At 33.4% G+C, this 27,342-nt stretch overlaps 9 protein-coding genes across 10 annotated transcripts; 7 read left to right on the forward strand and 2 right to left on the reverse strand.

Annotated features, from left to right (window-relative positions):
* The first annotated feature begins 636 nt into the window (after positions 1–636).
* On the forward strand, positions 637–1,545 carry LOC104742909 (protein LURP-one-related 3). Its single transcript, XM_010463991.3, has 2 exons — positions 637–1,015; positions 1,115–1,545. The coding sequence occupies exons 1-2, from the start codon at positions 719–721 to the stop codon at positions 1,472–1,474; spliced, it is 657 nt and encodes a 218-aa protein (XP_010462293.1). The 5' UTR covers positions 637–718; the 3' UTR covers positions 1,475–1,545.
* A 2,318-nt stretch (positions 1,546–3,863) lies between these two features.
* LOC104742910 (protein LURP-one-related 3-like) lies at positions 3,864–4,843 on the forward strand. The gene is made up of 2 exons (XM_010463993.3): positions 3,864–4,321; positions 4,411–4,843. Exons 1-2 carry the CDS (start codon positions 3,995–3,997, stop codon positions 4,765–4,767), a joined length of 684 nt encoding a protein of 227 aa, XP_010462295.2. The 5' UTR covers positions 3,864–3,994; the 3' UTR covers positions 4,768–4,843.
* A 1,474-nt stretch (positions 4,844–6,317) lies between these two features.
* Positions 6,318–7,160, forward strand: LOC147928942 (uncharacterized). Its single transcript, XM_087486332.1, has one exon. The coding sequence runs from the start codon at positions 6,318–6,320 to the stop codon at positions 7,158–7,160; it is 843 nt and encodes a 280-aa protein (XP_087342458.1).
* Positions 7,161–8,148: 988 nt separating this feature from the next.
* LOC104742911 (uncharacterized) lies at positions 8,149–11,095 on the forward strand. Its single transcript, XM_010463994.3, has 5 exons — positions 8,149–8,797; positions 9,849–10,001; positions 10,085–10,226; positions 10,339–10,580; positions 10,674–11,095. The coding sequence occupies exons 1-5, from the start codon at positions 8,375–8,377 to the stop codon at positions 10,878–10,880; spliced, it is 1,167 nt and encodes a 388-aa protein (XP_010462296.2). The 5' UTR covers positions 8,149–8,374; the 3' UTR covers positions 10,881–11,095.
* Positions 11,096–11,767: 672 nt separating this feature from the next.
* LOC104742912 (FCS-Like Zinc finger 17) lies at positions 11,768–12,505 on the forward strand. Its single transcript, XM_010463995.3, has 2 exons — positions 11,768–12,059; positions 12,162–12,505. Exons 1-2 carry the CDS (start codon positions 11,872–11,874, stop codon positions 12,352–12,354), a joined length of 381 nt encoding a protein of 126 aa, XP_010462297.1. The 5' UTR covers positions 11,768–11,871; the 3' UTR covers positions 12,355–12,505.
* A 2,856-nt stretch (positions 12,506–15,361) lies between these two features.
* LOC104742913 (ethylene-responsive transcription factor RAP2-12) lies at positions 15,362–17,279 on the forward strand. Of its 2 annotated transcripts, XM_010463997.3 has the most exons (3): positions 15,379–15,841; positions 16,183–16,977; positions 17,065–17,279. In XM_010463997.3, exons 1-2 carry the CDS (start codon positions 15,532–15,534, stop codon positions 16,959–16,961), a joined length of 1,089 nt encoding a protein of 362 aa, XP_010462299.1. In that variant the 5' UTR covers positions 15,379–15,531; the 3' UTR covers positions 16,962–16,977; positions 17,065–17,279. The 2 variants fall into 2 exon arrangements, with proteins under 2 accessions (XP_010462298.1, XP_010462299.1); XM_010463996.3 differs by having other exon boundaries at positions 15,362–15,841; positions 16,183–17,279.
* A 126-nt stretch (positions 17,280–17,405) lies between these two features.
* LOC104742914 (GDSL esterase/lipase 5) lies at positions 17,406–20,526 on the forward strand. Its single transcript, XM_010463999.3, has 5 exons — positions 17,406–18,791; positions 18,877–19,001; positions 19,469–19,693; positions 19,808–20,060; positions 20,157–20,526. Exons 1-5 carry the CDS (start codon positions 18,479–18,481, stop codon positions 20,405–20,407), a joined length of 1,167 nt encoding a protein of 388 aa, XP_010462301.1. The 5' UTR covers positions 17,406–18,478; the 3' UTR covers positions 20,408–20,526.
* Positions 20,527–20,891: 365 nt separating this feature from the next.
* On the reverse strand, positions 20,892–21,395 carry LOC147928943 (polyubiquitin-like). Its single transcript, XM_087486333.1, has one exon. It carries the CDS (start codon positions 21,393–21,395, stop codon positions 20,892–20,894), a length of 504 nt encoding a protein of 167 aa, XP_087342459.1.
* A 4,715-nt stretch (positions 21,396–26,110) lies between these two features.
* Positions 26,111–26,614, reverse strand: LOC104744157 (polyubiquitin-like). The gene has a single exon (XM_010465169.2). The coding sequence runs from the start codon at positions 26,612–26,614 to the stop codon at positions 26,111–26,113; it is 504 nt and encodes a 167-aa protein (XP_010463471.2).
* Between the last annotated feature and the right edge of the window lie 728 nt (positions 26,615–27,342).

A 27,342-nucleotide genomic window follows, 5' to 3' on the forward strand; every position in this document is an offset into this window, starting at 1 on the left:
CATCGTCTCGTGCCTTTCTTACATCCGCCTAGCAGATATTAATTTATATAATGAAAAATCAAGTCATATATATCTTGATTTACAAAGAGTTCAGATAAGCCAAAAAGGCGAAAGCAACAATTCGACATTGTCTTCTAGGTTACAACAAGTGTGGTTAAATTGATCATGATATAGCGGGAGGTTGGAGCCAAAGTATGTGTCCAGTTGTGAAGAGGACGTGATGAATTGTCTCCCTACCTTGGCAGCATCGTTGGGAACGTGGGGCCAATGGGTATCCTGTAGAACTTGTTCTTGTGCAGTATCATTTCAAGAAACTGACAGCATTTATTAAGCAAAGAGAATGCAAATGCAATGAACCGAAATCGTAGACCAATTCTAAGCATATAAACTAATAAATGAATCTCTATTTACTATATATATTGAATGTGCATGATATATATTTCTCTATTATTCGAATCTCACACGTGACAACGACCTTTACGTACTGTATGTACGTGTTAAAAATAACTATGTGAGATATATGTTTTACATGAATTCTTATCTCACATATTCAACATGTGGATGAAGGAAGACCTTCGTATTGATAAAATATCTATTTTTTCATGATAAACCATAACCTGAATTATATATATATATATATATATTACTAGTAGAAGATATAAATACGAAGAAGCTAACTATACTATCTATCAGTGCCACAAATAAAGTTTTTCCATATATGCAGATATATAATCCGATTTCTCCGGTGAAAACCATGGTGAAGATCTACCCTCACCTGGCGTTTCCGGTGGATTCGGGTGTAGTAGAAGTCAAGAATATTATGTACTTAACGAAGGAGCAAGAGAGTTTCACGATTTGGATGAAGTCTTTGGTGTTCCATAGCAAAGGCTGCACGGTGTTTGATTCCAAAGGAAACTTAATCTATCGAGTGGATAACTATAACTCCAAGACTTGCGGTAATGAAGTTTACTTTATGGATTTATGCGGCAAAGTATTGTTTACTTTACGTCATAAGGTATATATAGTTAACACTTCATCAATGTTTTTATAAGAAATCATAAGTTTATTTTATTTTATTCTACTTTGAGATTAACTTTTTGTTATGTGTATATAGAAACTGGGATTATTCAAATCTTGGGAAGGATATAACTCAACCGGGACGACAAGATTTCGACTAAGAAAGAATTTCAAGATTTTACCAAGAGATTCATCTTCGTCTTACAAAGTTGTAATGGGATCGCGCATAGCTGATGGTGATCAACAATCTTGGTATAAGATTGTAAACCGTGGATCGGTTTTTGCAATCGAGGATGGATCGGGAAGAGTAATAGCAGAAGTTAAAAATAAGCAGTCGGATATTAGTGGTATGGATCTTGGAAAAGATGTTTTAACAATGATGGTGGAGCCACAAGTAGACCACTCTTTAATAATGGGTATTGTTATAGCTTATAGTCTTACCAAATGTAAATTGTGATAATTATATGGGTGAGAGTGCAACTTTAATCAGGTGATACTCTTATATATAATGTTAAACGTTGGCATAAACCTAAAGTCTCTCGCTTAAAATGAGAAGCTCGGCGTCGTTCATCCTCGACTGATAGAATTATGAAATATGTTCATTCTGTTTCTATTTGCTTAGATCTCACTTACAGCAGATATATAATTATAACTAACTACTCTATAAGTACATTGAGTAGTTAGAGAGAAATAAAAATATTTTCGTGATACCACCACCAGAGCTAGTTTCAAGGGGCTGTTCGTCGTTATCCTGACCATGATGACTCGGTTTCTCCAGTAGCGGAAAGACCCTTTTGTGATCTGTGTAGGGATGCATGTATGTAACTAATACTAGTCAACGTACCAATTCCACAATTAAGTCATTTTTATGTAAACAATAACTTTAACTATAGCTGAGTAATTAACCATGCTTGTATCAAATTTGGATGGTAATTAAGGAAGCATAAATAATTGGAATTGTGGGAATTGGTGAAGAAGATAATAGAGTAAAACTGTAAAAGTAGAGTGGTCATGGACTCTTTGGCAGAAGAAGTACGAATGCATGAAAAGATAATAGAGGTGAAAATTATCATCATACGAATTTATTAACGACAATGGGCTCAGATTGTAATTTGTAATAGCTCATTCATAATGAGTAATCTTATTTCAGGTTTTTAATGGACTTGTCCATTTCGGATGGGTTCGTATCCGTTCTGAATAATCCATCCCATATTTGATTTTTATTTTTCAAAAAATTATGTAATTTAAGAATATTTATGAAAATATTTATAGGACAAGATACATGTATTATTTTGAATATTGTTTACAAAATTAATGAAAAGTTAGATAAGTTTTTCTGACACACCCGTATCGAAAGTGACCTTTAATTTATCTATGCTGAGAATTTGGATGATAATTTTAGCTGCTCAATTTTTCTGAACTCGTTTCATTTACCCATGATTTTCTCCCCGTACTTTATCAAAAGTATGCGGATAATGTTTTTAGATATCCAATTTACCTGTTCTTAATTCTTATATGTTGTTTTTTTATGTTCACATATCCGAAATGAACACACCTTAAATTAAGTTTAACGACAAATAGTAATTTTATAAGGAGGTGAGTGAAAAGATATTATTTTTAAAAAATTTAAAAAACTGATCTGAAAAAGTGATTTTTAGTTTCATATACTATATTTTATTTTCACGGGTTTCGTATGATAAGTTTTTGCAGATTAAAAATCTTTGAACATGTTGTATGATCCGCCTAACATGGTGGGTTTGAACTATAGACTCAACACTAAAACTATTAGTTTATTTCATATATTATATATTTGTAGTCATAGTTTGGAAAATTAACTTATAAATTATTTAATATATGAACTATAAAATATTATACATACTACAACACATTCTTAATATTCCAAAAAAAAAATTGTATACACATAAAAATATACACTAACATACCATATATGCATATACCTCTGTTTAATTATAGAAAACAAAACTAAGTGTTTTAAAATTTTATATTTTATCTAATAATAAATTTAATGTAATTAGGTTATAAACTAATTAGTAAGAAGAAAAAAAACATTCAAAACAAAATTATAAATTAATTAGATAAAAGGTAATTAATTGGGAATTTGAAAACTAAATAAATTAAAAATTATTATTTAAAATACAATAATTTATAATTTGATCTCGCCGTGTACCGCGGGTGAAAACCTAGTAGAAATTTACATAATTTTCTTAATTTGTGTGCATTATGTCAAAATTGACACTCTTTGTGAAAAATAGAGCAGTAATTTCTTACATTTTAGTTTTTAAACACATTAAAACACTCAAACACATAGACTGTGACATTTTTCAATTATTGTTTGGGTATGTAAATAAATTAAAACTACTTTTTCTAGTGTTCTAGGGGATAAAACATATGATATCAAATTTATTTACAAATATAGAGAAAAAAACCCTTAAATTTTGCAAATATAAACAAACAATAGAACTTACAGTTGATCTGCTTGTCAAAAACATTCTTTTGTGCAGTATCATTCCGATAAACTGTCAGCATTTGACAACGGATAAAACACAAATACAATGGACCACAACCGAAGACTGATTCTAAGCCTATCAACTAATAATTGAACTTATCTTATTATATTGTATGAGCATTTTTATTTATGCTTTCTCACTATGATTCGAATCTCACGATCACATTAGTCACGTTACAACGACCATACATGTGTTAACAAACAAAAAGGACCATACGTTTGTTTTTTGTTGTTTAATAGAGAGGAGAGGACCATACATGTTATTGCTATATGATTTTCTCTGTTATTTTTATTTGGTATCTCACATTGAACATGTGGACGAAGACCTTCGTATATATATTTTCTAATGAGTCATGATACACTCAAGAAACTTCATTACTACTACTAGATCGTATAAATGTCGAAGAAGACATACTATTATTCAATGCCAACCACAAAGTTTTTCAATATATGCAAATAAACAGTCGAACGATCGAGACCAAAGTTCCAATTAACCGGACTTTTTCAGCGAAGAACATGGTGAAGATTCATCCTGATGACAAGGCATTTCCGGAGGATTCTGACGTCGGAAAGGACAAGATTTCGCCGTACTTGACGACGGATAAAGAGAGTTTCACAATTTGGATGAGATCTCTTGTGTTCCATAGCAAAGGCTGCACAGTTTATGATTCCAAAGGAAGCTTAATCTATCGAGTGGATAATTATAACTCCAAGAGTTGCAGTGAAGTTTACCTTATGGATTTATACGGCAAAGTCTTGTTTACTTTACGTCAAAAGGTAAATTTAATAAAGCATTTCATTGTTTTTATGTGTCTTATAAATTTTGTATATATATTTTTTTAACTCTTTTCTTTTCTTGATTATAGAAATTGAGATTATTCAAATCTTGGGAAGGATATAACTCAACCGGGACAAGATTTCGAGTAAGTAAGAACTTCAAGATTTCATCAAGAGATTCATCTTCATCATACAATGTTGTCATGGGATCGCGACAAACTGATGGTGATCAACCATCTTGCTATAAGATTGTAAACCGCAGATCGGATTTCACAATCGAGGATGGATCAGGAAGACTAATGGCACAAGTTCAAAAGAAACAATCGGATATCAAAGGTTTGGATCTTGGAAAAGACGTGCTAACAACGATGGTGGAGCCACAAGTTGATCATTCTTTAATAATGGGTATTGTCATAGCTTATAGTCTTCTCAAATGTAAATTGTGATCATTTTTGGGTGAGATTGAACTATTTTGTAAAGTTTAGGGTAGTAAATAAAAATATACAAATATTTGAAGAGCAAGATGTTAATATCTTTGTTAATTACAGTTTTAGGGGGGTGTATTGGATAGAACATTTTGGATGATTTTGTGGGATTCAGAAAATTTTAGATTTTGAGAGATTTGAGAGAGTTTCTAGAATATTTGGTAGAATTTTAAAAAGTTATTTGTGATTTGGTGAGATTTAAAAGAAAAATTTTGGGTGATTTTAGAAGATTGTTAGACAAAAAATAAAAAAAATTGGTTTTACTGTTCTAACACTTCATCAAACGAAACAATAGAGAGCTCAACACACAGGTCTAACTCTCTTTACCTAGAAGTGAAGATCAGCTAGTGAAGATGTCGTCAAGAATGCTGTGAAACTCAAGGCACCACTTGTCATCATCCTTTATTGATCTTTGATTTGATGAAATTTGAATAAATAAACGAAGGTGAAAGAACGACGTGCTGAGGGAGTGGTCCTCAAAAGCTTTCGACTCTGTGCAATGGAATTTTCTACTTTCCACCCTGAGAGCTATGGCTTTTCCTGAACAATATGTCCATTGGATACAAACATGCATCACCTCCGCTTCTTTTTCTGTCCAAGTAAATGGAGAACTAGCTGGTTATTTTGGGAGTTTGAGAGGATTGCGGCAAGGTTGCTCTCTGAGTCCATACTTATTTGTCATCTGCATGAATGTACTATCTCGTAAACTAGATGTAGCTGCTGTGAATAGCGATTTCGGATACCACCCCAAATGCAAACAGATGAAACTCACACACTTATGCTTCGCTGATGACTTGATGGTGTTTGTGGATGGAACCAAACAGTCGGTCTCAGGTGTTTTGCGGGTGTTTGATGATTTTGCAACACATTCGGGTCTGCATATTAGTATTGAGAAGTCCACTATATACAATGCTGGTATCCCTCCACTCCTCAAAGATGAGATTCTCCATGAATTCCCATTTGCTTCTGGTTCTTTACCAGTTCGGTATTTGGGTTTGCCACTTCTGCCACGAAGGATGACCTCAGGAGACTATCTCCCTCTCATTGAAAAGATTCGCATGCGAATAGCCTCCTGGACGGCTAGAATGCTTTCTTTTGCAGGTCGATTACAGCTAATTAGTTCTGTGCTTTTCAGTTTGACAAATTTCTGGATATCAGCTTTTAGGCTCCCTAAAGCTTGTATCAAGGAGATTGATCGATTATGTTCAGCTTTCTTGTGGTCTGGACCCTCTTTGAACACAAAGAAAGCAAAAGTCGCCTGGTCAGAGGTCTGCTTACCAAAGAGTGAGGGAGGATTGGGGCTACGGTCACTTGAGGAAGCAAATAAGGTTAGTATGCTCAAACTAATTTGGCGAATCAGTTCTGCTAGAAATTCTCTCTAGGTTGATTGGGTGAAAAGGTCCCTCATTCGAACGGGTTCTTTCTGGGCTGTCAAGGATAATACAACCATTGGTTCTTGGATATGGCAAAAACTACTGAAATATAGGACCCTAGCAAAGCGGTTCTTAAAGATGGAAGTGCATAATGGTACATCAACGTCATTCTGGTTCGATAACTGGAGTCCACTTGGTTGTTTACATGATACACTTGGTGACCGGGGTTTTATAGACCTTGGTGTTACAAAACTAAGTACTATGGCGGATGTTATGAATATGCATCGGAGACGTAGACACCGATTCCCTTTGTTTGTTGCAATCGAGGAGGCAATTCAGAAGCAGCAACTCAGTCGCTCTGACGATGTGTATGACATACCACTATGGAAAGGGAAAAACGATTGCTACCGCAAAAGTTTCTCCACCAAAGATACTTGGCTCCACATACATGCAACACACCCGCAACTACCTGACTATAAAGCAATCTGGTTCACACATGCTACTCCAAAGTACGCCTTCCTTCTCTGGTTGATAGTCAAAAACAGAGTCGCAACAGGTGACAAAATGCAGCAATGGAATCCTCAGGCAACCGCAAGCTGTATCCTCTGCAATCATCCGCAAGAGACAACAGAGCACCTTTTTTTCAAATGTTCATACTCAAAGCTGGTGTGGGACGGTTTAATACAAAAGCTACTTGCTGATAATTACACAAGCCATTGGAGGGAGGTCATCACTCTACTTACTGGCAACGCTTTGGACAAATCACAAAAGTTCATACTCGGTTATGCTTTCCAAGCAGCCATTCACTCGCTCTGGAGAGAAAGAAACGGACGACGACATGGAGAAAGCTCACTAACACCAGAGCACTTGATCAAGCTTATAGACAAGAATGTTCGAAACAGATTTAGCACCCTACCCGGCGGCCAAGACAAACTCATCCAAATTTGGTTTGCAGCAAGATTTACTAAAATGAATTTTTAAAGTTTTCAACTATTTTTAAAGTGTTTCCACACATAAACTTTGTAAACCGTTTATTTTTCTTTTGAATATAATTTAACATTAAATTCAAAAAAAAAAAAAAAAAAAAGAAGAAAAAAGAGAAAACACATATGACGTAACGATAATGATGATGTTGCTGTTGTTTTCTTCTTTTGCTTTTGAAAAAATTATATGGCAACAAGAACAAAAACTAGCAAGTGTTCTCATCCTCTCACTATGAGGCCTGAGCAATGTTATAATTCTATAGAATCTTAAAAGAAACATAAACGCCGAAGTTAGATCATTGATGACTTGATTCAAAACAACACGATTAGAATGCATAATTAATTATAAGAATCCTATGATGATAAGAAATTAAACAAACATGTAAGATCATCAAGAAAATAAGCTCTAGTTCCTAATTCTTCTTGTCTTGGTATATCGCTCTCCTCCTCATATTCCTTCCCCTCGCCAAAAACCCGACTCAGTGGCTTCGGAAGCTTCCTCCAATTCATCCCGGTGCTGCGCATGGCGTGAAATCTCCAACCATCCGACCGAACATCGAAGACAACTTCAACATAGAAACATGGAGACGAGCATAAACAAAATGGTTAAGAACAAAAGACGATAGGATCATGTATCAATTCGATTATTGGAACCATTATCATTCTCACAATCGAACCTCCGTTCTAATCAATTGATCCAAAATCTATTGTATTTTTTGTGTGTTCGAGATTGATGAACAGACGACGACCGATGATGAAAGAGAATGCTCCAATTTTTTTTATCATTTAAAAAAACAAATCCATCAAAATCACATCTCTAGTAGTGAGATTTTCTCATCCGTATTTTCAACTAAAAAAGGTATTGAAAATCACCCAAAATCAGTATCAAGAGGATTTTAAAAAGAATTGTTAACTTTTGAATAACAGTGAATTTGATAGGACTTTTTGAAATTATTAATTGAATAACATTCACATTTGAATGATTTAGCAAAATTTCAAATTTAATAACATAGAATTTGAGAAGACATTTAGAAATCCCTAGTTGAATAACATGTGATTTTAATAAAAATCCAAAATCATATAAAATCTCTAATTCAATACACCCCTTTAAGTTCTTAAAGCTAATCAAAACGTTACTAGAGGCATAAAACCTCCGAGTCCAAAGTCTCTAGCTTTTGAAATTTGGGATTTTTATTTGAAGAAATCACAAAAATGTGGAGAAGCTCGGCTTCGTTCATCCTCGATAAGCATCTGAACAACAAACCCATTTCTATAACTCATTCAATCGACTCTCCTCCTCCACCATCTGCTTCAATGGCGGATGAAAACCCTAACCCTAATCCTATTTCGGCTTATTACGAAACCAGGGCGGCGCATCATGGGATCGTGACTAGCGAGTGGTTGGAACAGGCGCAAGCGGCGGTTCAACGTTACCCTGATCGTGAGAACTCTGTTTCTCCAGTTTCTGGAAGCCCCTTTAGCGTGATTGAGGAGTTTAATAGTTGGAGACAACAGCCTGATTTGGCGGAGGCTGTTGCGGCGATTCGTGCTCTTGCGGCTGTTATTAGGGCTAGTGAAGCGACTACTATGATGGAGCTTGAAATTGAACTCAAGAAAGCTTCTGATACTTTGAAAGTAAGAGTCTTTCTTCTTTGTTTGGGAATTTTGGGTTCTGAGTTTTGAATTACTTGGTGTTGGTATAGCTTTTTCGTCTTGGATTCAATCTTTAGTTAATATGCTTTTAGGTGTGCTACTTAGCATTGAGTATTATAGTTTTTTTGGCCTCATGCCCTGACAATAACTTAGGTTAGTAATTGTGAACTTGTGATCGTGGCATTGCATTGACTTGTGGAGTTGTGATATGTGTATTCTACTTGGCATAGTAATTTATGAATGCTAAGTAGCATCTTTAACGGACATGCTATTTAGTTTTTGCAACTTAGAATTGATTATTTTGACGATAACTTAGGTTTAGCTTGTGGGTAAATGGTTGACACTGCATTGGCCTTGTAGCGTTGTGAACTATACTTGGCATATATATGTCTGAATAATTTTTGCATTCTGCGAGTTTCTTGATCGTTATGACACTCTACTAGCTCTAAAGAGAAAGATAGGTTGAAAGTTCTATCTTTCCGGATATCTTGATGGTGTGCTTCTGGTTATCCTTTGCTTCCTCTGTGATGCTAGATTTCTTTGAAATATTCTGTTTAGTTGAAAATGAGCGACTGGTGGTTTCGTTAGTTTTGAGTGTCAGATGGTATCTTTGAGTTCTGCTCAACTTGTAGCATTCAGTTTTAGACGAATATGCTATTAGTTTGCAACTTAGCTTTGATTATTTTGAGATATTTTCGGTTTAGCTTGTGGCGTAAATGGTAGATTTGATCATGGGCTTGCATTGACTTGTAGAGTTCTGACATGTACTTGACATTTCTGCAATCTGCGAATTACTTGGTAGTTAAGACTCTCTGGTGGCTCTAAAGAGAAAGATAGGTTGAAAGTTTTATCTTTGTGAATGGTGTGTTTATAATTGTAATTTATATCTTCTTTGATTTTTGAAATATTCTCTCTATGGAGATGGGGGATTGATGGATTTCGTTAGTCCTGAGTGTCAGATGGTATTATTTGAGTAGCTTTCAGTTATTCTGGATGTAGAACTCTAAAATGTAAAGTTGTCTTCATGTTTCAGGCATGGGACACAACGTCTATATCCCTAACAGCAGGATGTGATCTATTCATGCGCTATGTGACTCGAACATCTGCTTTGGAATTTGAAGACTTCAACTCTGCAAAATCTCGCGTGCTTGGACGTGCTGAGAAATTTGGGGAAATATCTTGCAAGGTCAGTGGTTTTCTTGGAATGGAAATTGCATACATAGATGAAAATGTAGAAGAAGAGTTTAAACAATAATTGCATTTTTGCAGGCTCGAAGGGTAATTGCAATTCTTAGTCAAGATTTCATATTTGATGGGTGTACTATACTGGTCCATGGATTCTCCAGAGTTGTATTTGAAATACTAAAGACATCAGCGCAAAACAAGAAACTCTTTAGAGTTTTGTGCACAGGTGTTTTTCTTAGAACTCTGATATCAATCGTGTCCGTTATTTCTAGTCGTCTCATTCTGATTTTCCTAACTGACAATCACATTTCCGTGGCACCCATGGAAACAAACTCCAGAGGGAAGGCCAGATAAAACAGGTGTCCTGTTAGCTAAAGAGCTTGCAAAGCTTGATATTCCAGTGAAGCTACTGATAGATTCAGCTGTGGCCTATAGCATGGATGAAGTAGACATGGTGTTTGTTGGAGCTGACGGAGTAGTTGAAAGTGGCGGGATAATTAACATGATGGGAACATACCAAATCGCCCTCGTTGCACACAGTATGAACAAACCAGTCTATGTAGCGGCAGAGAGTTACAAGGTAACCACTCAAACTTTATAAATCTTTTCAATGTGGTTACAGAAACACCAGTGATTCATCATCCTCTTTGTTCTTTTCTTGCAACGGCTGCAGTTTGCACGGCTCTACCCGTTAGATCAAAAGGACTTAGAACCGGCCTTGCGACCTATTGATTTCAATGTTCCTGTTCCTCCTAAGGTTGAGGTAGAAAGATCTGCAAGGGACTACACTCCTCCTCAGTACTTGACTCTGCTCTTCACTGATCTTGGTGTTCTCACTCCATCTGTAGTAAGTGATGAGCTAATTCAGCTTTACTTGTAAGTAAGTAAGGCTGTCTTCTTCTTCTTGCTAACGCTGGTCAGGAAACTCTCATTTTTTTCTTTGTATAAAAAACAGTAACACCAATTTTTGGCTATACAGACACATAGTTTGTCTCTGATTCTACTGCTTATGCACAAGTTTTAGGTAGGAGAGATATCTATGTTACTTGTAATCTTTACTCAAAATTTACCTCCCAAGTTTCAAGTTTTCTGGTATTTGTTTTTAATTTATTATAAATATATTCTCTCAACATTTTCAAATGTTTGGTACAAAAAAGGGTGATATTTCATCAATTATCGTCATACGATTGATATTGAAAAGTTGAAATTATTGTAGTGAAGTGATAGATGACCTATATAGTATGATGATATTATGTTTAGAAAATGAAAGCATGAGAAACGTGATTGAATTAAAAGATGGATGGTAACTTCTTACGATTATTATTTAGACACTGCGTCCAAGTAAACTCTGATTGAATGAATATTGTAAAGCTGTTGACCAAAAAAAAAAAAAAAAGAATATTGTAAAGCTAACTTTTGGATCTAACGGCTAACGTTGTGAGTTGTGACTTGTGAGATTAATAAAACACCGGCCACACTTTTTGGCCACTTAAATATCCCACGTTCTTAAACAATACAAATAATACTACGTTCTTTCTTGGAATTTACCATGTACTACACAATTACTACTATTCATCTAACATAGTAGTATGAGTTTAGGGTTACTTTCAAATGTATGTGAATAGCAAAAGTGGTAATTTCCGACAATAAAAATTGGCCAATGTCGAAAAAAGGTCAAACCCCACATTTAAATTGAGACATAAAGACACATCACTCCACAACGAATACAGTGAAATAGTACTATACTACTTTTATATATTCCCAAAAACCATTCAGCTTCTTCCACTTCTTCATCTCTTTCTCCATCCCTCTATCTTTTTTTTTTTCTCTCTACTCAGATATTCAAAATCCTAAAAGATTATTTAGAGAGAATGACTAAAATCTCAGTTGGATTGCAGCTTGTGACAAGAGATTCAAAGGAGAAAGTTAGGAACATAGTGATCAAATCTTCACTGAGACTAAACCGATCCAATCCAAATATCTCGGAGCTTTGTTTCCTCAAAACATGTCATCTCTGCATGAAACACCTCCTCCAAGACAAAGATGTCTACATGTACAGGTACGAATTTTTTTAAAAAACTTTATGATACCTATTATTGATAATCAAGATATGTGTTCTTGATTATTATTATTTATTATTTTATTTTTTTGGTACAAATAGAGGAGATTTGGGATTTTGTAGCAAAGAGTGCAGAGAAAGTCAGATTTTGATTGATGATAGAAAAGAATTAGAGGCTTCGACGAAGATGATGTTGGCTTCTTACAGACGCTGTAACTCCGGCGCTGGGAAAAGCGAGTCTCGGAATCTGTTTAATGATCTCCGGCCACGACGCCAATTATTTATTGTCCCTTGAGGCCGCTCGAAGTAATCACTAATTATAGTTTTGTTTTTGGTTAAAACGCCTTATTCAGTTATTAGTAAAAGAAAGAGATATGTTGATTTGATTGTATCTCCGTTGTCACTTTATAAAATTAAATGTTAATTGGATTTGTTTATGTGGTAAACCTCAGGTGGGATAATTACTGATAATCTGTTGACCAAAAAAAGAAGAAGATAACTTGTAGCTACTCGATTAGTGAGATAATCTTATCCAAAAGTGTCATATAAAATAAATTAATCACAACTAAACATTGATTTATTCTAAAACATACTTGTTATATTTAGATTGGATCTTGTCATGACGGATATGAACTGGATAAAAGAATAATTAAAAAAGGAAAATCTTTCTGAAAAATAAATTATTCGATTTGTTTTTATCTTCTTCTAAGATAAAAGATATTTTGATGTATGGACATAGAGATTAGAGACACTCTTTTGGTCGAAGATATGAACAACTCAATTTAATCACGTGTGGAATATCCGAATATGTATATGTTATGTGGTCGTGTGGCCTACTTATTGTACTGCATGCTATTTTCATTGTATTAAAATAGTTGCAATTTTTATTACTTTTTTTTGGTCCTCGTCAACTAAGATTTTATTAAGGTCAACAAAAAATTTAGACTTGGACATAAAGTCCGAATCTGAAAATCCAAACGGTATCCAAACCGAAATAAGGGATTAAAATCGAACCAAAATTAAGGAAATAACCGATTGATTCTTAGTTTTCATTATTTTGGATATCAGATATTATCTGATCCGAACCGATATACAATAGATATCCGAATATAACCAAACATATAAGAAACAATTTGATATTCTGATAAATATGCCACATATCTTTATGTATTTGTATAGTTATATGGAAATCTTGTCATTTACTTTAATTTTATCATTTTTTGGTTTAAATACTCATTAGTATGGTTATTTAAGTATAATAAGATTAAAAAGTATCTGAATAAAACCTTATCCAATAACTTTTGGTTATCAACAATCATATCAAAACACGATCCGAAATCCGAATTATCCGAACTAAAACTAATTCGAATTTTATAAATATCCAAATAGATGTTAGAGTCAATATCTAAAAAATCTCAACCGAATCCTACGCCAATGCCTAAAAAATTTATAGTGTCACGAGAAAAATAAACAGGTCCGTAGTCTCGGCCCAACTATAAAGATCAATAAGTTAAACTAAATGCAAGTGTTGTTTAAGCCCCACCTCTAGATGAGCTATATGGCCCAAAAAGAATAATAAGTTCACTTGTATGTAAGTTTTGATTATTGGTATATAGTTGAGAATTGGAGTTAGTTAAAAATAAAATCAAATAATGAGATTCTAATTTCTAAAGATGTGTATAGTCAATTAGTCATAGATATGTTAGAAGTGTTTTTTCATTTCTACTTTTTGTTCTTGGTTTGTCTCTGTTTCTTTCAGACATTTCAGTTATTCAGACGATTTAAAAAAAAAAAATAGTCATAGATATGGTTAAAAAATTAAACAAAAGATAAGGTATAAAAGTGTAGTTCCGAATCGAGTAATACATGTTTGTATACATAATTACTTCCACTTTCTTAAAAGTCAAAATAGTGAAACAAATAATTGGTCCATGAATGAAATCAATCATCTAGCTAATTTAGGAACTTGTCTCAATCGGTGAATAAAAAAGATTCGGACCCCTCCCTACCTCTTTAATTCGTCTGTCTTTTGTGTTTCTAATATTATACATGAATGTACTTTTTACGTATAAAATAAAGGAATGCACTTAATATTTAAATACACGCATCAAATTGAATTTATAAAATGAGAGAAAATGTACTGGAATTTTCAACATTTGTTTTATTTATAATTTTTTAAAAATTGAAATCATAATTTATAGTCCACCAAAAAAAACTAATAAAATAGGTTAAGTTTTATAGGTTAAGCACCGAATATTACCTAATCTACGATTACAAATAATTCGAAACTAACAAATTTAGTATAAATGTCAAAATTATTGAGGAAATAATATCGAGTTTAAGAAAAATGAATTGATTTGGAATGCGAGTCATCCAACTAGATATTAGAAAACGATAAAGAATTATTATTATTATTTTTTCTGTTTGCCATGAAACGACAAAAAGCTTGGTCATTAAAAAAACAAAAAACTCAACTTGCTTCGAAAAGCTTCAAGAATATCTCGTACGTGTCCTTGCACACGTAGTTTCATAAATGTGTGTTTTTTTTGGTCAAATAAAATGTGTTTTTATCCTCTTTTTACAGTTTAAGCCTTAATACAGAAAAAGCATAAAGTCTTAATGGCCCCTGTCTTGTAATCAAAATTACATTTCCAACAGTACCACGAGTCGTTTTGTACAGTTTTCATGACATTTATTTTCAGTAGTAATTCATTTATTTATCTTTTCATGACATTTATTCAATAATATATTTATAATTTCAGTTTTCAAATTACATATTGTGTATGGGCACCCTACTGAATGGATGAACAACTTAGTAATTACTCTAAGTGCTGTAATGCTGATTCAGAGATTTTTACAGTAAAAAATCTTTATTTATTTTTGGACAAATTGTTCAATAAGGTAAACTAAACTTTATTACTAATTTGTACGGTGACATATCTGTCAAACAAGTACTTCAGTGCCATATATTTTTCAATTTTCGAATTATTAGATTACTTACTTTGGAGTTTTAACATTAAAAACGTTTTTTAAAAATATTACAGTAAAAAAATCCTATCACAATTATGAAAGGAAAGAGTTTTTCAACAAAAGTTAGGTAAAAAATTGTTTAGACTCTGCTTTTTTTATCTACTAGCAGTCAAATCTGACCAAATTTAATCCTATTATTTACTGCAACTAACCATAATTAAATGACTAAAATCTGAAGGAAATAAATATAAAGTAGGGTAGCACCGTAAATAGTACATCAAGTTAAGGGTATAACAGTAAATAACCATCATACTAGCTTCATCTTTATTTTTACTCTAAAAAGCCCTTCCCTTACTTTCTCTCAAGAACAAAGCAAAGCGTTGAAGAGAGAAGAAGAAGAAGTAAAAAAAAAAAACAAATCCCAAAGTATCAATTTATTTCTATTTTGGCCGTTAAGATTCTATTTGTGATCATTTAACACCCTGAAGAGTTCACACCCGCCATGTGTGGAGGAGCTATTATCTCCGATTTCATTCCACCGCCGAGGTCTCGCCGTGTTACCAGCGAGTTTATCTGGCCGGATCTGAAGAAGAGTGCGAAAGCAGCGAAGAAAATCTCCAAGAAGCGTTCGAACTTCTTCGATCTTGACGATGAGTTCGAGGCTGATTTCCATGGTTTCAAAGATGATTCTTTTATCGATTGCGATGATGATGATGATTTCGATGTCGGTGATGTTTTCGCCGACGTGAAACCATTTGTTTTCGGTTCGACTCCGAAACCCGCCGTCTCCTCCGCTCCTACCGCCGCCGAAGGTAAACAGATTTGGGGATTTGGTGTGAATTAGGATTCGATTCAATTAGCTCGGTACTGTTTCAGATATGGATGATTTGGTGTGAAATTGAAACTTCAGATTTCTCATCTCTTGAGAAATTAGTTTGACCTTGTTGTGTTTATGAGCTAAACTTTGATTTTGAGTTGCTGTGTGAAGCATTAAGCTTGATTCGTTGTTCTCTGTTTTCTGGAAATTTTTGTTATGCATATGATTTTGAGTGATGTTTTTGGGGGTTGTGAGGGCTTTGATTTGTGTGATGAAACTGATTTGAGTCATATAAGAACTGTTTTGATTTTGTTGTTATGTTATACACACTACTAGGTTCAGCTTTTGGGAAGAAGGTTGCTGGTGGGGAAGCTGAGAAATCTGGAAAGAGGAAGAGGAAGAATCAGTATAGAGGGATAAGGCAACGTCCTTGGGGCAAATGGGCTGCTGAGATCCGTGATCCAAGAAAAGGTGCTAGAATTTGGCTTGGAACGTTCAAGACAGCTGAGGAAGCTGCAAGAGCTTACGATGCTGCTGCACGCAGAATCCGTGGATCTAAAGCTAAGGTTAATTTCCCTGAGGAGAACCCTCAGAAACGCTCTGCTGCCAAGGCTAGTCTTCAGAAACCTGTGGCTAAACCTAACCCAAACCCAAGTCCAGCTTTGGTTCACAACCCAAACAACAACTCCTTTGAGGATATGTGTTTCGTGGAGGAGAAACACCAAGTGAACAACAACAACAACAACAATCAGTTTGGCTTAGCGAACTCCATTGATGCTGGATGTAATGGTTATCAGTATTTCAGCTCAGACCAGGGTAGTAATTCGTTCGATTGTTCCGAGTTTGGTTGGAGCGATCAAGCTCCAATTACTCCTGACATTTCTTCTGCCCTTATCAACAACAACAACAGCCCAGCTCTATTCTTTGAAGAAGCCAATCCAGCTAAGAAGCTCAAGTCCATGGATTTTGAGACACCGTGCAACAACAACATTGAGTGGGACGCCTCGCTGGATTTCCTCAACGAGGATGCTGTAGCGACTCAGGACAATGGTGCAAACCCTATGGATCTGTGGAGCATCGATGAGATTCATTCCATGATTGGAGGAGTCTTCTGAAGAGATCCATTCTCATGTATATAAAGCTGCATGTTAGTGAGTTTCCCGCATCGTTATCAACTTCCAAAACTTTCTAATCTTCTGCTGTCTCTGTCTCTCTCAGGAGTTGCTGTCTGAAAGCTAGTTTGCATTGCAAGAGCCAAGAGCCTCTCTATCTTGTGGGTGTGATGAAGTTAAGTAGAACTTAATTAGGGGTTGTGTTGTGGTAGTTTTTGTTTTATAATATTCTGAACTATTCAGTGAATCTTTGAATTCGTTTGTGTTACTTTGTACACCCCAAAACTTCTTTAAAGTTCGTCATCATATCATGTTTGAACCTCTGATCTCTGTTTAATCAAATAATCTTCTGTGCTACTTAAAGAGAGTTTGTGAGAAATGGCAATCACAAACTTAGTTTGAGGGACCAAACCGGACGAAGTTTAAGGATCGGTTATCGTAAATTTTGTGATGAGATTGAGATAAAAGGCGATGGTACATCATCAAAGTGGTTTGCCTAGAGAAATGAGCCACTTTGGTTATTTTGTCGTACAATGAATCTAAAGGAAAAAGAAGCCAAACGACAACGTTAAACGACAGAAGAATCTAAAAGTTGAACTTTCTTTTTGCAAGTGGTAACTGGTGAGTTTGTACCTTTCTCGTCACCCTTTTTGATAAGAGAAGAAATAAATATAAAGAAGAGAGTAAATTAATAACTCTTCTGGACAATTCTCCATCTTTAGGTCGTTTTCACTCATCTGTATATATAAGTACACAATTTTACTGAAATATGTACACACACATAGATCTTTATTTATAAGGCTTGTAGGTGAATAAAAATAGTGAATTTTCAAATCAAAAAGAGTGAGATTTGTTTATCTTTTTCATTTTTGTACCAGAAGGTTTATTTTTTTTTCTAACAAATTGCAGGAGACAAAAAGAAACTAACTTTCTTTTCTATTACTGTTTTTAAAAAATTGAACCTGATTGGTAATATAAACAAAGTTGTACATAAAAAACTGTAAACTGTTACAGAATAGTGTAAAGCTGTAAAAAAAGTTGTACAAAAAAACTGAGAGTTTTGGTAAAATTTTTGTGATTGGTAAAAATTCAAAGCTGTACCATTTTAACGCTTTATTTGTGTTCACTAATCAAATAAATAATCTTTTTCTATGATTACTGTTGTTAGTTAGTTATAGTGCTACTAATAAAATGTAATCCAAATTAAACATTAAAGGTGCATGCATGAGTTATAAGAGTTAAACGTATGACACAAAATTTGGTTTTGCTCCTATTGTGAAGAAAGTAATTATCTCACCGTTAAGAATAATAAAACAAATTTAAACATTTGACTTTTTATATATAAAGTCTTTGTATAGTATAGGGCTTTTACATAAGTGTGGACACACGTTTTTATATTATAAATTGATACATAGTCTTGTCGACAATCGACATGTCTATAAGTTAGATAGAAAAGCAAATGATTTGGTCTATATATGGTTAAGTACACACACAACACGAGTCTTAGAATTTTGTGGTGAATGAGAGAGTCAACATTAATGGAGATAGTCAGAAGAAGAAGAACTATCTCCTTCTCCTTCTCCTTCTCCTTCATCTTCTTAATTCTCTTCTCTTTTAACGTTATCTTTCTCGTCGGAGCGAAAAATTCTCACGACGGTGACAATAATGTGACGGCCTTGTTCCTCTTCGGAGACTCTTTCTTGGATGCGGGAAACAACAATTACATAAACACCACAACACTTGACCAAGCTAATTTTCCACCTTATGGTCAATCATTCTTTGGCCTCCCCACCGGAAGATTCTCCGACGGTCGTCTCATCTCCGACTTCATCGGTATATATTATTCTTATAATAGCTAGCTCGTGGTCTTATTTAAATATAAATATAGTATTGATTAAAATGTATACATTAATGATAGCGGAATATGCGAATTTGCCGTTAATTCCGCCGTTTTTGGAACCGGGAAATAGTCAAAAGAAGCTTTACGGCGTCAACTTTGCGTCTGCTGGTGCTGGTGCTCTTGTAGAAACGTTCCAAGGTTCGGTACGTTAATTATCTCACTAATCTTTTTATTCTATTCTAATTCTCTTATGTTTTTTTTGTATATTTGCAGTGAATCGAATAAATAGATTATATCATTTGATTGATTATATGGTCTATAAATTTGATTGAAGTTCATTTTTATATAAGTGAATATGTTGATTAAATGATTGCATATGGAGATGTTGAGTTTTGACCCGATTATCGTGGCTAAATTAATTGAACAATCTTCTTTATAATGTTTTTTTTTTGGTCCTACCGACGATTTATTTTGTATCGTCTTTTACATGCTTTATTTAGATATAAATATATAATATATAAGCATTATTCCTTTTTAACATTATTTAATTAGAGAAAATGTAGTACCCACTTACTTGTTTAGGACAATTAGGTTTTTGAAAGATTAAGGTTAGGTAAGATGTATTATTCCATGTTGTACAACGTGGTGACCAATTCCTAATAATTGTAAGGTGATAAATTTGAGAACACAATTGGATCACTACAAGAAAGTGGGGAGATTGTGGAGGACAAGATTTGGTAAAGAAGAAAGCAAGAAGAGAATCTCAAGAGCTGTCTATTTGATAAGCGTTGGGAGCAATGACTACTCAAGCCTTTTCCTGACCAATCAATCTCTTTCCATTTCAATGTCTCAACATGTTGACATTGTCATTGGTAATCTGACTACATTCATTCATGTAAGTTCATCATCATCATCATCATCATCATCATCAACATCATCATCATCATCGTCATAATATAAACCTTATTTCTTTTTGCATTCATTTATTCCTTAAATTGTTTTGTAACAGGATATATACAAGATTGGAGGACGTAAATTTGGGTTCTTGAATGTGCCGGACTTGGGTTGTTTTCCGGCTTTACGGATACTACAACCAAAGAGTGATTCTTGCTTAAGAGATGCTTCAAGATTAGCAAACATGCATAACAAAGCTCTGAGTAATCTCCTGTTTAAGATGCAAAGACAAGTGAAGGGCTTCAAGTTCTCCCTCTTTGACATGAAAAAGAGCCTTAGACTGAGAATGCAAAACCCTTCTAAATTTGGTAAGTGGGCTCTTTGTGAATTCTGTTGGCTCTTCTTTAAATGGCCCATTATAATATATGTTCATAACTCAATACCCTTTTTGTGATAAATAAAAGGGTTTAAAGAAGGGGAAGAAGCATGTTGTGGGACTGGGAAGTTGAGAGGAGTATTCAGCTGTGGAGGGAAGAGAATTGTGAAAGAATATAAACTGTGTGAAAACCCTAAAGATTATATATTTTGGGATTCACTTCACCTCACAGAAAACACTTACAACCAATTTGCAAATTTAATTTGGAACGGTGGGCACATGTCAGATTCTCTAGTGGTTGGCCCATACAGTATCAATAAGTTATTTCAGATTTCTTGAGTTGAATGTATTACACTATATAACACACATGGATGTTGATTATGTTCATTTGTTACAAACATTTTCGTTCCTTTCTAGTTCTAAAACTTTAAAATAATGTGATGTCATGTTTTCCGCTGCTCCGTTCTCTCGCATCAAAACTAACAAGCGTGATAGCCAAGTTGTATTGTAGATGAATTGGTAATAGTAAGTTATATGTTTACACTAATTAGTACTGAAAATAGTCAACAAGATATGTATTTCCAACAAAATTTTCCTATATGGCTAACTAGAAGGGTTTTCTTTTCTATAGAATATAATATGGTATATTTAGAAAATTGGAAAGGAGAAGTTGCTCAAATGTCTTGATTAAAAAGAGAATTTTTTTTAAAAAAAACAAGATACTAAACATCTTGAAATGATTAAAAATCCATATAATGGCATATATTCTTTTACAAGAAAAAGGAGAAATACGAATATGAAATCCCAAATTAGTCGCCAAGTCTTAGTGACATATCAAGTGAAGGATCGAGTCGTTTTGGATGCTGTAGTCGTCTACTCTGAGATCATCATCGAGTTGCTTGGTTTTAAACAACAGCGTCTGCTGGCTCACTGGGATGCCTTCTTTCTTCTGGATCTTGGCCTTGACGTTTTCAATCGTGTCGCAGTTTTCCACACTCAAGGGGAAGCTCTTTCCTGCCACAGTCTTTATAAAAATATACATGAATTCACAATGACGAAGGTCCGGTCCAGTATTTTGACGGGTCGTCGGATCTTCGTGGATCATGAGGTCGACAGTTTTGGAGCTATCGACTTCGAAGTTGATCGTTGTTTTTCCATCTCGAGGATCTTCAAAACGCCGCATGACTGTACTATGACGAACGGTCGGTCGAATATTTCGGTGGGTTGGGGCAGCTTCTTCGTCGATTTTGAGGTCGATGGGTTTAGAGCTATCGACCTCTAGATTGATCGTTGTTTTCCCATTGACAGTCTTGATAGAAATCTGCATTTTCGACCACGAAGTACTCCAAAGAATTTGAAAAGTTTTAAACAATATCGAAATATGAGACTAAAGCATCCAACTCTTATATTCTGAATGTCTTATACTAGATCTTTGTGGGAATTTATTTTGTTTAACAATTTCCGATACTATTTCATTTATTATTTTGACGGCTTTTTGAAAACGTCGTTTTGAGTACTCGGCTAGTCGGCTGTAATCGACCGTCGTGAAGAAACCAATTAAGTAGTGCATGACTCTTTGGTTTCCTTTACAAATTTCGTTTTTCAATAATTGTAAAAGAATAAACACGTCGTATTATAAAGTTCTTTGTCAACAAACATTTATTAAAGTTCCATTACTGTTATTTCTTAATCAATTTTTTTTTCTTAATACTAGTGGTTGCCCCATACAGTATTAACAAGTTATTTCAGATACCTTGATTTGAATGTATTACACTATATAATACATATGGATATTGATTATATTCATTTGTTACAAACATTTTCGTTCATTTGTAGATCTAAAACTTCAAAGTAATGTGAAGTCATGTTTTTCTTTACTCTGTTCTCTCGCATCAAAACTAACTAGTGTGATAGCTAAAATAATTATACTAGATGATTTACTGTTTTTTAAACAATTTTCTTACTAATTTTTTTTCTTTACATAGAGTTTATTTTTATTTTATTTTTTAATTGTGAAAATCTTGAAAAATCTAATTCTGAAGTTGATTACTTCACATAGGTTTTCTCATTTTGTAATTGAATTATTAGATACATGCATGAACAATTTTGTTTTGAGAGATTTAAACGTTCTACGATTCTTGTCTAAAACTTCTAAAAAAATATTTCAAATGAAAAGTGGATCTAAGGATGCATATTTTGTAAAAAATAGGTTTTTGGTTGAATAAATTTTACATTAATTCATTAAAAAAAACTTAAGTAATTAGATATATTTATACTTAAGCTTCTCAATTATATACTACTAGATTCAGACCCGCACATACGTGCGGGGTTGATTTCAAAACTAATTTTTCTTTGAACTTTGTAATATATTATGTTTGTGCGATGTTATATTGATATAATTATTGGTAATAGTATTTATAGTTTAAACTTATATTGGTTTAATTTCATCCAATATATCAATGTTTGAAATAATAAAAGTTTCACATAAAATTAGATTTCACACGACCATAGATCCGAATAGAATGTGAAACGGATTGGTGACTGGTTAAATTTATATTAAACTCGTGAGATATGAAACTGGATTAAAAAAAACTGGTTAATTATATTTTGTTTATTTCCACAAATTTACAAATAACCTATAAAAATATGTGACTGTTGAAACTTTAAAAATTAAAAAAATCAGAAAAGCTTGATTGGCAAATAAAATATTTATAAGACTTTTAAATACTTTTAAAACCTTAAAAGCCACCAATCGAGGGTTATGTGTGTTTTTGAATAGATTTCAAGCTATTTTAAAATGGTTTCAAACTTGCTTCTTGTGTGATCCTTGTCTTATGTTGAGTTGGCTTTCTACATAATTTTTAGGTTTAGTAGCCATTTAATCTCCGTTTATACCATAAAATAACATTACTGACAACAAAATGTAAATGACTAAATGGCTAATAATTTAGAAATAAATAACCAATTGTCACAAAAACATAAGATATCTATTGTATTGTTGTGTTAATAACCTTTACACTTATAACTTGTTTATCATATTAGGAAGCAAAGAAACATAAGCATATGCACGCTCAGTTGCTTTATAAATTGAACTGAAACTATTTAATCAAAAAACAAAAACAGAATAATATAGAAAATGATAACTCATACCGGTTCTGGAATACTTTCAGAATTCATTGTCTTATTTAAAAATAATTCATCCCTTCATGCTCTTAAACCTATACTTAGAAAACTGAGACCACCCTAAAAATCAGCATATGTTATAACCTCTGTATAAAAAAGTTTAAAGTTATGATCTTAAATTAGGAGATGGCTCCTTAGGCTTCTCCAGCTACGTTTACTGTAAAACCTACATAAACACATTGTAGTTGTTAGTTTATTTAAATAAAAATCTAGAAGAGAGACATAGATTAAACGGAACATGTTAACATGCATATAACAACATGGAAAAAAAGATTTAACAAACAACACAAGAAGCTAATAGGTTTTGGTTGTTTGACAAAAAAAAAAATTTGGTTTTAGCGTAAAATAGATTTGAGAGTTTTTGTTGAGTTGAAAATGATTTAGATTACTGCAATATTTATACAACAAAAGAAGTCGCATATATATATTTTTTGTAGAAGAGATTGAATTTTCCTAATATTAGCAAAATAATTGTAATGTTATAAAGAAAGAAATAAAGTATGATGTGCTAATTACGTGGGTTGATTTTATTTTCTTTAAGTGTAGTACCTAATTTACGTGGATAGATTTGTTTAGATTTAATGGCATATACAAACGAATATTGTGTTACCATTTTTTTTATTTCCGATTTTTATGTGTTAATAATCATTTAATATTTGTTTGGCTACTACACTTAAATATCAATCTGTTTGGTTCTGAGTTTTTGGCTAAACGTATCACATATAATATTTGTTTGGTTATGTAGTTCCTCATTAATTATTTCTGTTTGGCTTTAAGGATTATACATATCCTTATTATTATTTGAGTGGCATTTCATTGTAATAATCTCTAACCTTATGTCTTTTTATTAAAAATGCTTCTCTTTTAATAGTATAGATGAAACACTCGAGAAGGTATTGGTTTAGGATTTAGAAAGAACTTTAATGACTTTAAAAATTAGATAAAATATGTTGTTATTCAATCAAGACTTTTAAAAACTCTTTAAAAATTTGGTGTTATTGGTTGTGGATTTGTAAAAAGTTATCTAAAATCTTGATAAATCTAGTGTTATTGGATTAAGAGTTTTATAAAGTCATTAAAAGTTTTCTGTTATTCAAGTAAAACAAAAGAATCTTGGATTGTTAATGAATTCAAATTTTATGTTAAATATTTTTTATTTATCAAGAATTACAGTTTGGCTAAGTCTTTAATAGATATAATTAAGATAGACATCTTCCTTTCATATTAGCTTTTCAATTTCTTGAATATAACGCTATAATTTTTTTTTAATAAGAATTTTATCCATTCCTCTTTGTCTCTGTATTTTTCTAAACCAACATTTTACAGTTTTATTCAATTATTTTCCATTTGATAGTGAACAAAACCCCAATCTTCTTTATATATAAAAATTTATTTCTTTAGGGACAAACTTTCTTGAATTTCTTTACAATATTAACAAATATCTCGATTACTGCTGCAACTCTTCAAACTATTGACAAAATTGCAACGCATAAACCTTATGTCCATACATTCATGGTTTATGCCAAGAGGAAAAAGTGGCTATTTGATTCACTCCTGATGCCCTTTTGTCTTTTGGTGATGCATATACTTTTTTGGAATATGTTCTAAGATTCTCTAATTTTTTTTATGTAAGTATTAAAACAGTTTTTGTGATATAGAAAAAAGAATAAAATACATGGAAGATGTTTCATATTCCTTTTAGTTTAGGTCTGTTTGCTTTTAATGAGCATAGACATGTGGCACCCTCTCCACTGCTGACGTGTCACTCAAATGGAAAGACTTGGCCATCTTTCATAGTATAGATTGTAGTTTAAATGAAAATATATGTGGAAAAAGATGCCACATTGGAAAAAGTGATGGAACTTAAATAATATATAAGAGATTAGAGCCAATCTATTTGTTGTCAATTGGTTTTGAGTTATAAGTCCACATCAAACTCTAATTTAATATCGTATCAGAACTTACACACGTTGGTCCGTTAATTAATCCATTCGGAAAAGTGACCTGATCACCCTATTAATTGATGGCCCAAAGGAAAGCCTAATTCTATTGAGTTAGCTAAAGAAAAGAGCATTATCTCAAGGGGGCGTGTAAAGAAAGATCTCATATTAGAAAATGTGATGGGATGGTCAATCCACTGATTGTCAATCGGTTTTTAAGTTGGAAGCCACAACAAATTTTAAATTTAACAATATACTAATTATATTAATATGTTTACACTAACTAGTATTGAAAAAAATGTATTTTCAAAATTTTAGCTGGAATAAAATTTTCCTATATGACTAAGAAAATGATGAAAAGGTTTTTCTATATATAGAGTATATATGGTATCTTTAGAAAATTGGGAATGAGAAGTTAATCAAAATGTCTTGATTAAAAAGAGAATAAGAAAAAGATACAAAACATCTTGACTTTATTTCTATGAGGACCAAATTTTGTTTCTTCAAGTGGAACTACAGGCTTCCTGTATATAATAGTATTAAGCATCTTTGACTCATCCGATAGACTGCCAAGTTTTTGAGACGTAAGTGTCCGAAAATGGTAAAGATAATTAGTTGTCTTCATGGCGAGAAGAAAAGATCATCGACGTCGGTTCTACGGGTTTGCTTCTATGACCATGCAAAGAAAAATAAAGGGAATAAATCCTAACCATTATTTTTAACCAGTCGCAAAACAAACAATGGAAGTGAGTTAGTGACGCATAAACCAGAAAGATCCAACGACTATTGATTAATTTATTTAAAAAGAGAGAAAATAAGCAAAAACAATATACAAGATATCTTGAATTTATTAAAACACTGACTTTACTACCAAGAAAATAGAAATACGAATATAAAACTCCAAATTTGCCGCCAAGTCTTATAGACGGAGTACCAAGTGAAAGGTCGACTGCTTCTGGATATTGTAATCCGCTAAAATGCGACCATCTTCAAGCTGCCTCCCGGCAAAGATTAGCATCTGTTGGTCCGGTGGAATGCCTTCTTTATCCTGGATCTTGGCCTTGATATTATCAATAGTGTCAGAGTGTTCCACCTCTAAGTCTATGGTCTTTCCTGTCAAAGTCTTTACAAAAATATGCATGCCTTCACCGTGACGACGAAGGTCCGGTCCATTATTTCGACGGGTCGGGTTTTCGTCAATCTTGAGGTCGATAGTTTTGGAGCTATCGACCTCTAAGTAGATCGTTGTTTTTCCATCCCGAGTTTTTTCAAAACGCTGCACGACTTTCCCATGACGAACGTTCGGTGGAATATTTCGACGAGTCGGTTCTTCGTCGATGTTGAGGTCGATGGGTTTGGAGCTATCGACGTCCTCTACTTTGATCGTTGTTTTCCCATTGACAGTCTTGATAAAGATCCGCATTCTACCACGTACTCTAGTAAATTTGAAAAATGCTGCTAAACAATATCGAAATATGAGATCAAAGCAGATCCAACTCTTATACTCTGAATGTCTTAGGGTTTCAAAAAAAGGACCTTTGTGGGAATTTATTTGTTTACAATTTCCCATACTTGAGTCATTTACTAATCTGACTGCTTTTTGAAACGCCGTCTTGACTCGGCTGTAAATCGACCGTTGTGAAGTTTAAGTAGTGCGTGACTCTTTGGTTTCCTTTACATGCTATTACAAATTTAGTTTTTCAATAATTGTAACAAAAAAAAAGGAAACACGCCGTATTAAAGTTCTATGGGTCAATAAACATCGACTATTAAAGTTCAATTACTGTTACTTCTTAATCAAAGGTTTAAAAAAAAAAATTTAATTTCTCCATCTTTCCTACACATGAACAACCATTTCTTCCATTATCAATTATAGAATTGTTTTGGCGCATCAACTGTTATGAACTATCTTCTTTTCTTTTACAATATACGCCACCTTGTCTTGTTAATAAAACTGCTGCTCTATTTTTCCAGAATATGTCTATCAGGGTCAAAATAATATTTCCAGATAAATAAATCAAAAAAAAGTTGCAATGTTTTATTCCCTATTAATTATCCACTAGAGTGATCTACAAGAAAACGCTTCCTCCTAGCCCTGTACGTAACTTTCTTCCACGTCGCACATGATGTGTCATTTTCCAGTTATATATA

The sequence above is a fragment of the Camelina sativa genome, chromosome 14, assembly GCF_030686135.1.
Source record: "Camelina sativa cultivar CO46 ecotype springtype chromosome 14, ASM3068613v1".
In the NCBI taxonomy this organism is placed as follows: Eukaryota; Viridiplantae; Streptophyta; class Magnoliopsida; order Brassicales; family Brassicaceae; genus Camelina; species Camelina sativa.

Bases quoted from the DNA above. Each gene is read 5' to 3' on its own strand.
- LOC147928942 (XM_087486332.1), top strand. From the start codon at position 6,318: ATGGAAGTGCATAATGGTACATCAACGTCATTCTGGTTCGATAACTGG.
- LOC104742914 (XM_010463999.3), top strand. From the start codon at position 18,479: ATGAGAGAGTCAACATTAATGGAGATAGTCAGAAGAAGAAGAACTATC. The intron at 18,792-18,876 runs GTATATATTATT...CATTAATGATAG, and splicing joins TCTCATCTCCGACTTCATCG to CGGAATATGCGAATTTGCCG. The intron at 20,061-20,156 runs GTAAGTGGGCTC...GATAAATAAAAG, and splicing joins GCAAAACCCTTCTAAATTTG to GGTTTAAAGAAGGGGAAGAA.
- LOC104742913 (XM_010463996.3), top strand. From the start codon at position 15,532: ATGTGTGGAGGAGCTATTATCTCCGATTTCATTCCACCGCCGAGGTCT. The intron at 15,842-16,182 runs GTAAACAGATTT...ACACACTACTAG, and splicing joins CGCTCCTACCGCCGCCGAAG to GTTCAGCTTTTGGGAAGAAG.
- LOC104742911 (XM_010463994.3), top strand. From the start codon at position 8,375: ATGTGGAGAAGCTCGGCTTCGTTCATCCTCGATAAGCATCTGAACAAC. The intron at 10,002-10,084 runs GTCAGTGGTTTT...GCATTTTTGCAG, and splicing joins TTGGGGAAATATCTTGCAAG to GCTCGAAGGGTAATTGCAAT. The intron at 10,227-10,338 runs GTGTTTTTCTTA...AACAAACTCCAG, and splicing joins CTTTAGAGTTTTGTGCACAG to AGGGAAGGCCAGATAAAACA.
- LOC104742912 (XM_010463995.3), top strand. From the start codon at position 11,872: ATGACTAAAATCTCAGTTGGATTGCAGCTTGTGACAAGAGATTCAAAG. The intron at 12,060-12,161 runs GTACGAATTTTT...TGGTACAAATAG, and splicing joins AAAGATGTCTACATGTACAG to AGGAGATTTGGGATTTTGTA.
- LOC147928943 (XM_087486333.1), bottom strand. From the start codon at position 21,395: ATGCAGATTTCTATCAAGACTGTCAATGGGAAAACAACGATCAATCTA.
- LOC104742910 (XM_010463993.3), top strand. From the start codon at position 3,995: ATGCAAATAAACAGTCGAACGATCGAGACCAAAGTTCCAATTAACCGG. The intron at 4,322-4,410 runs GTAAATTTAATA...TCTTGATTATAG, and splicing joins TGTTTACTTTACGTCAAAAG to AAATTGAGATTATTCAAATC.
- LOC104744157 (XM_010465169.2), bottom strand. From the start codon at position 26,614: ATGCGGATCTTTATCAAGACTGTCAATGGGAAAACAACGATCAAAGTA.
- LOC104742909 (XM_010463991.3), top strand. From the start codon at position 719: ATGCAGATATATAATCCGATTTCTCCGGTGAAAACCATGGTGAAGATC. The intron at 1,016-1,114 runs GTATATATAGTT...ATGTGTATATAG, and splicing joins TGTTTACTTTACGTCATAAG to AAACTGGGATTATTCAAATC.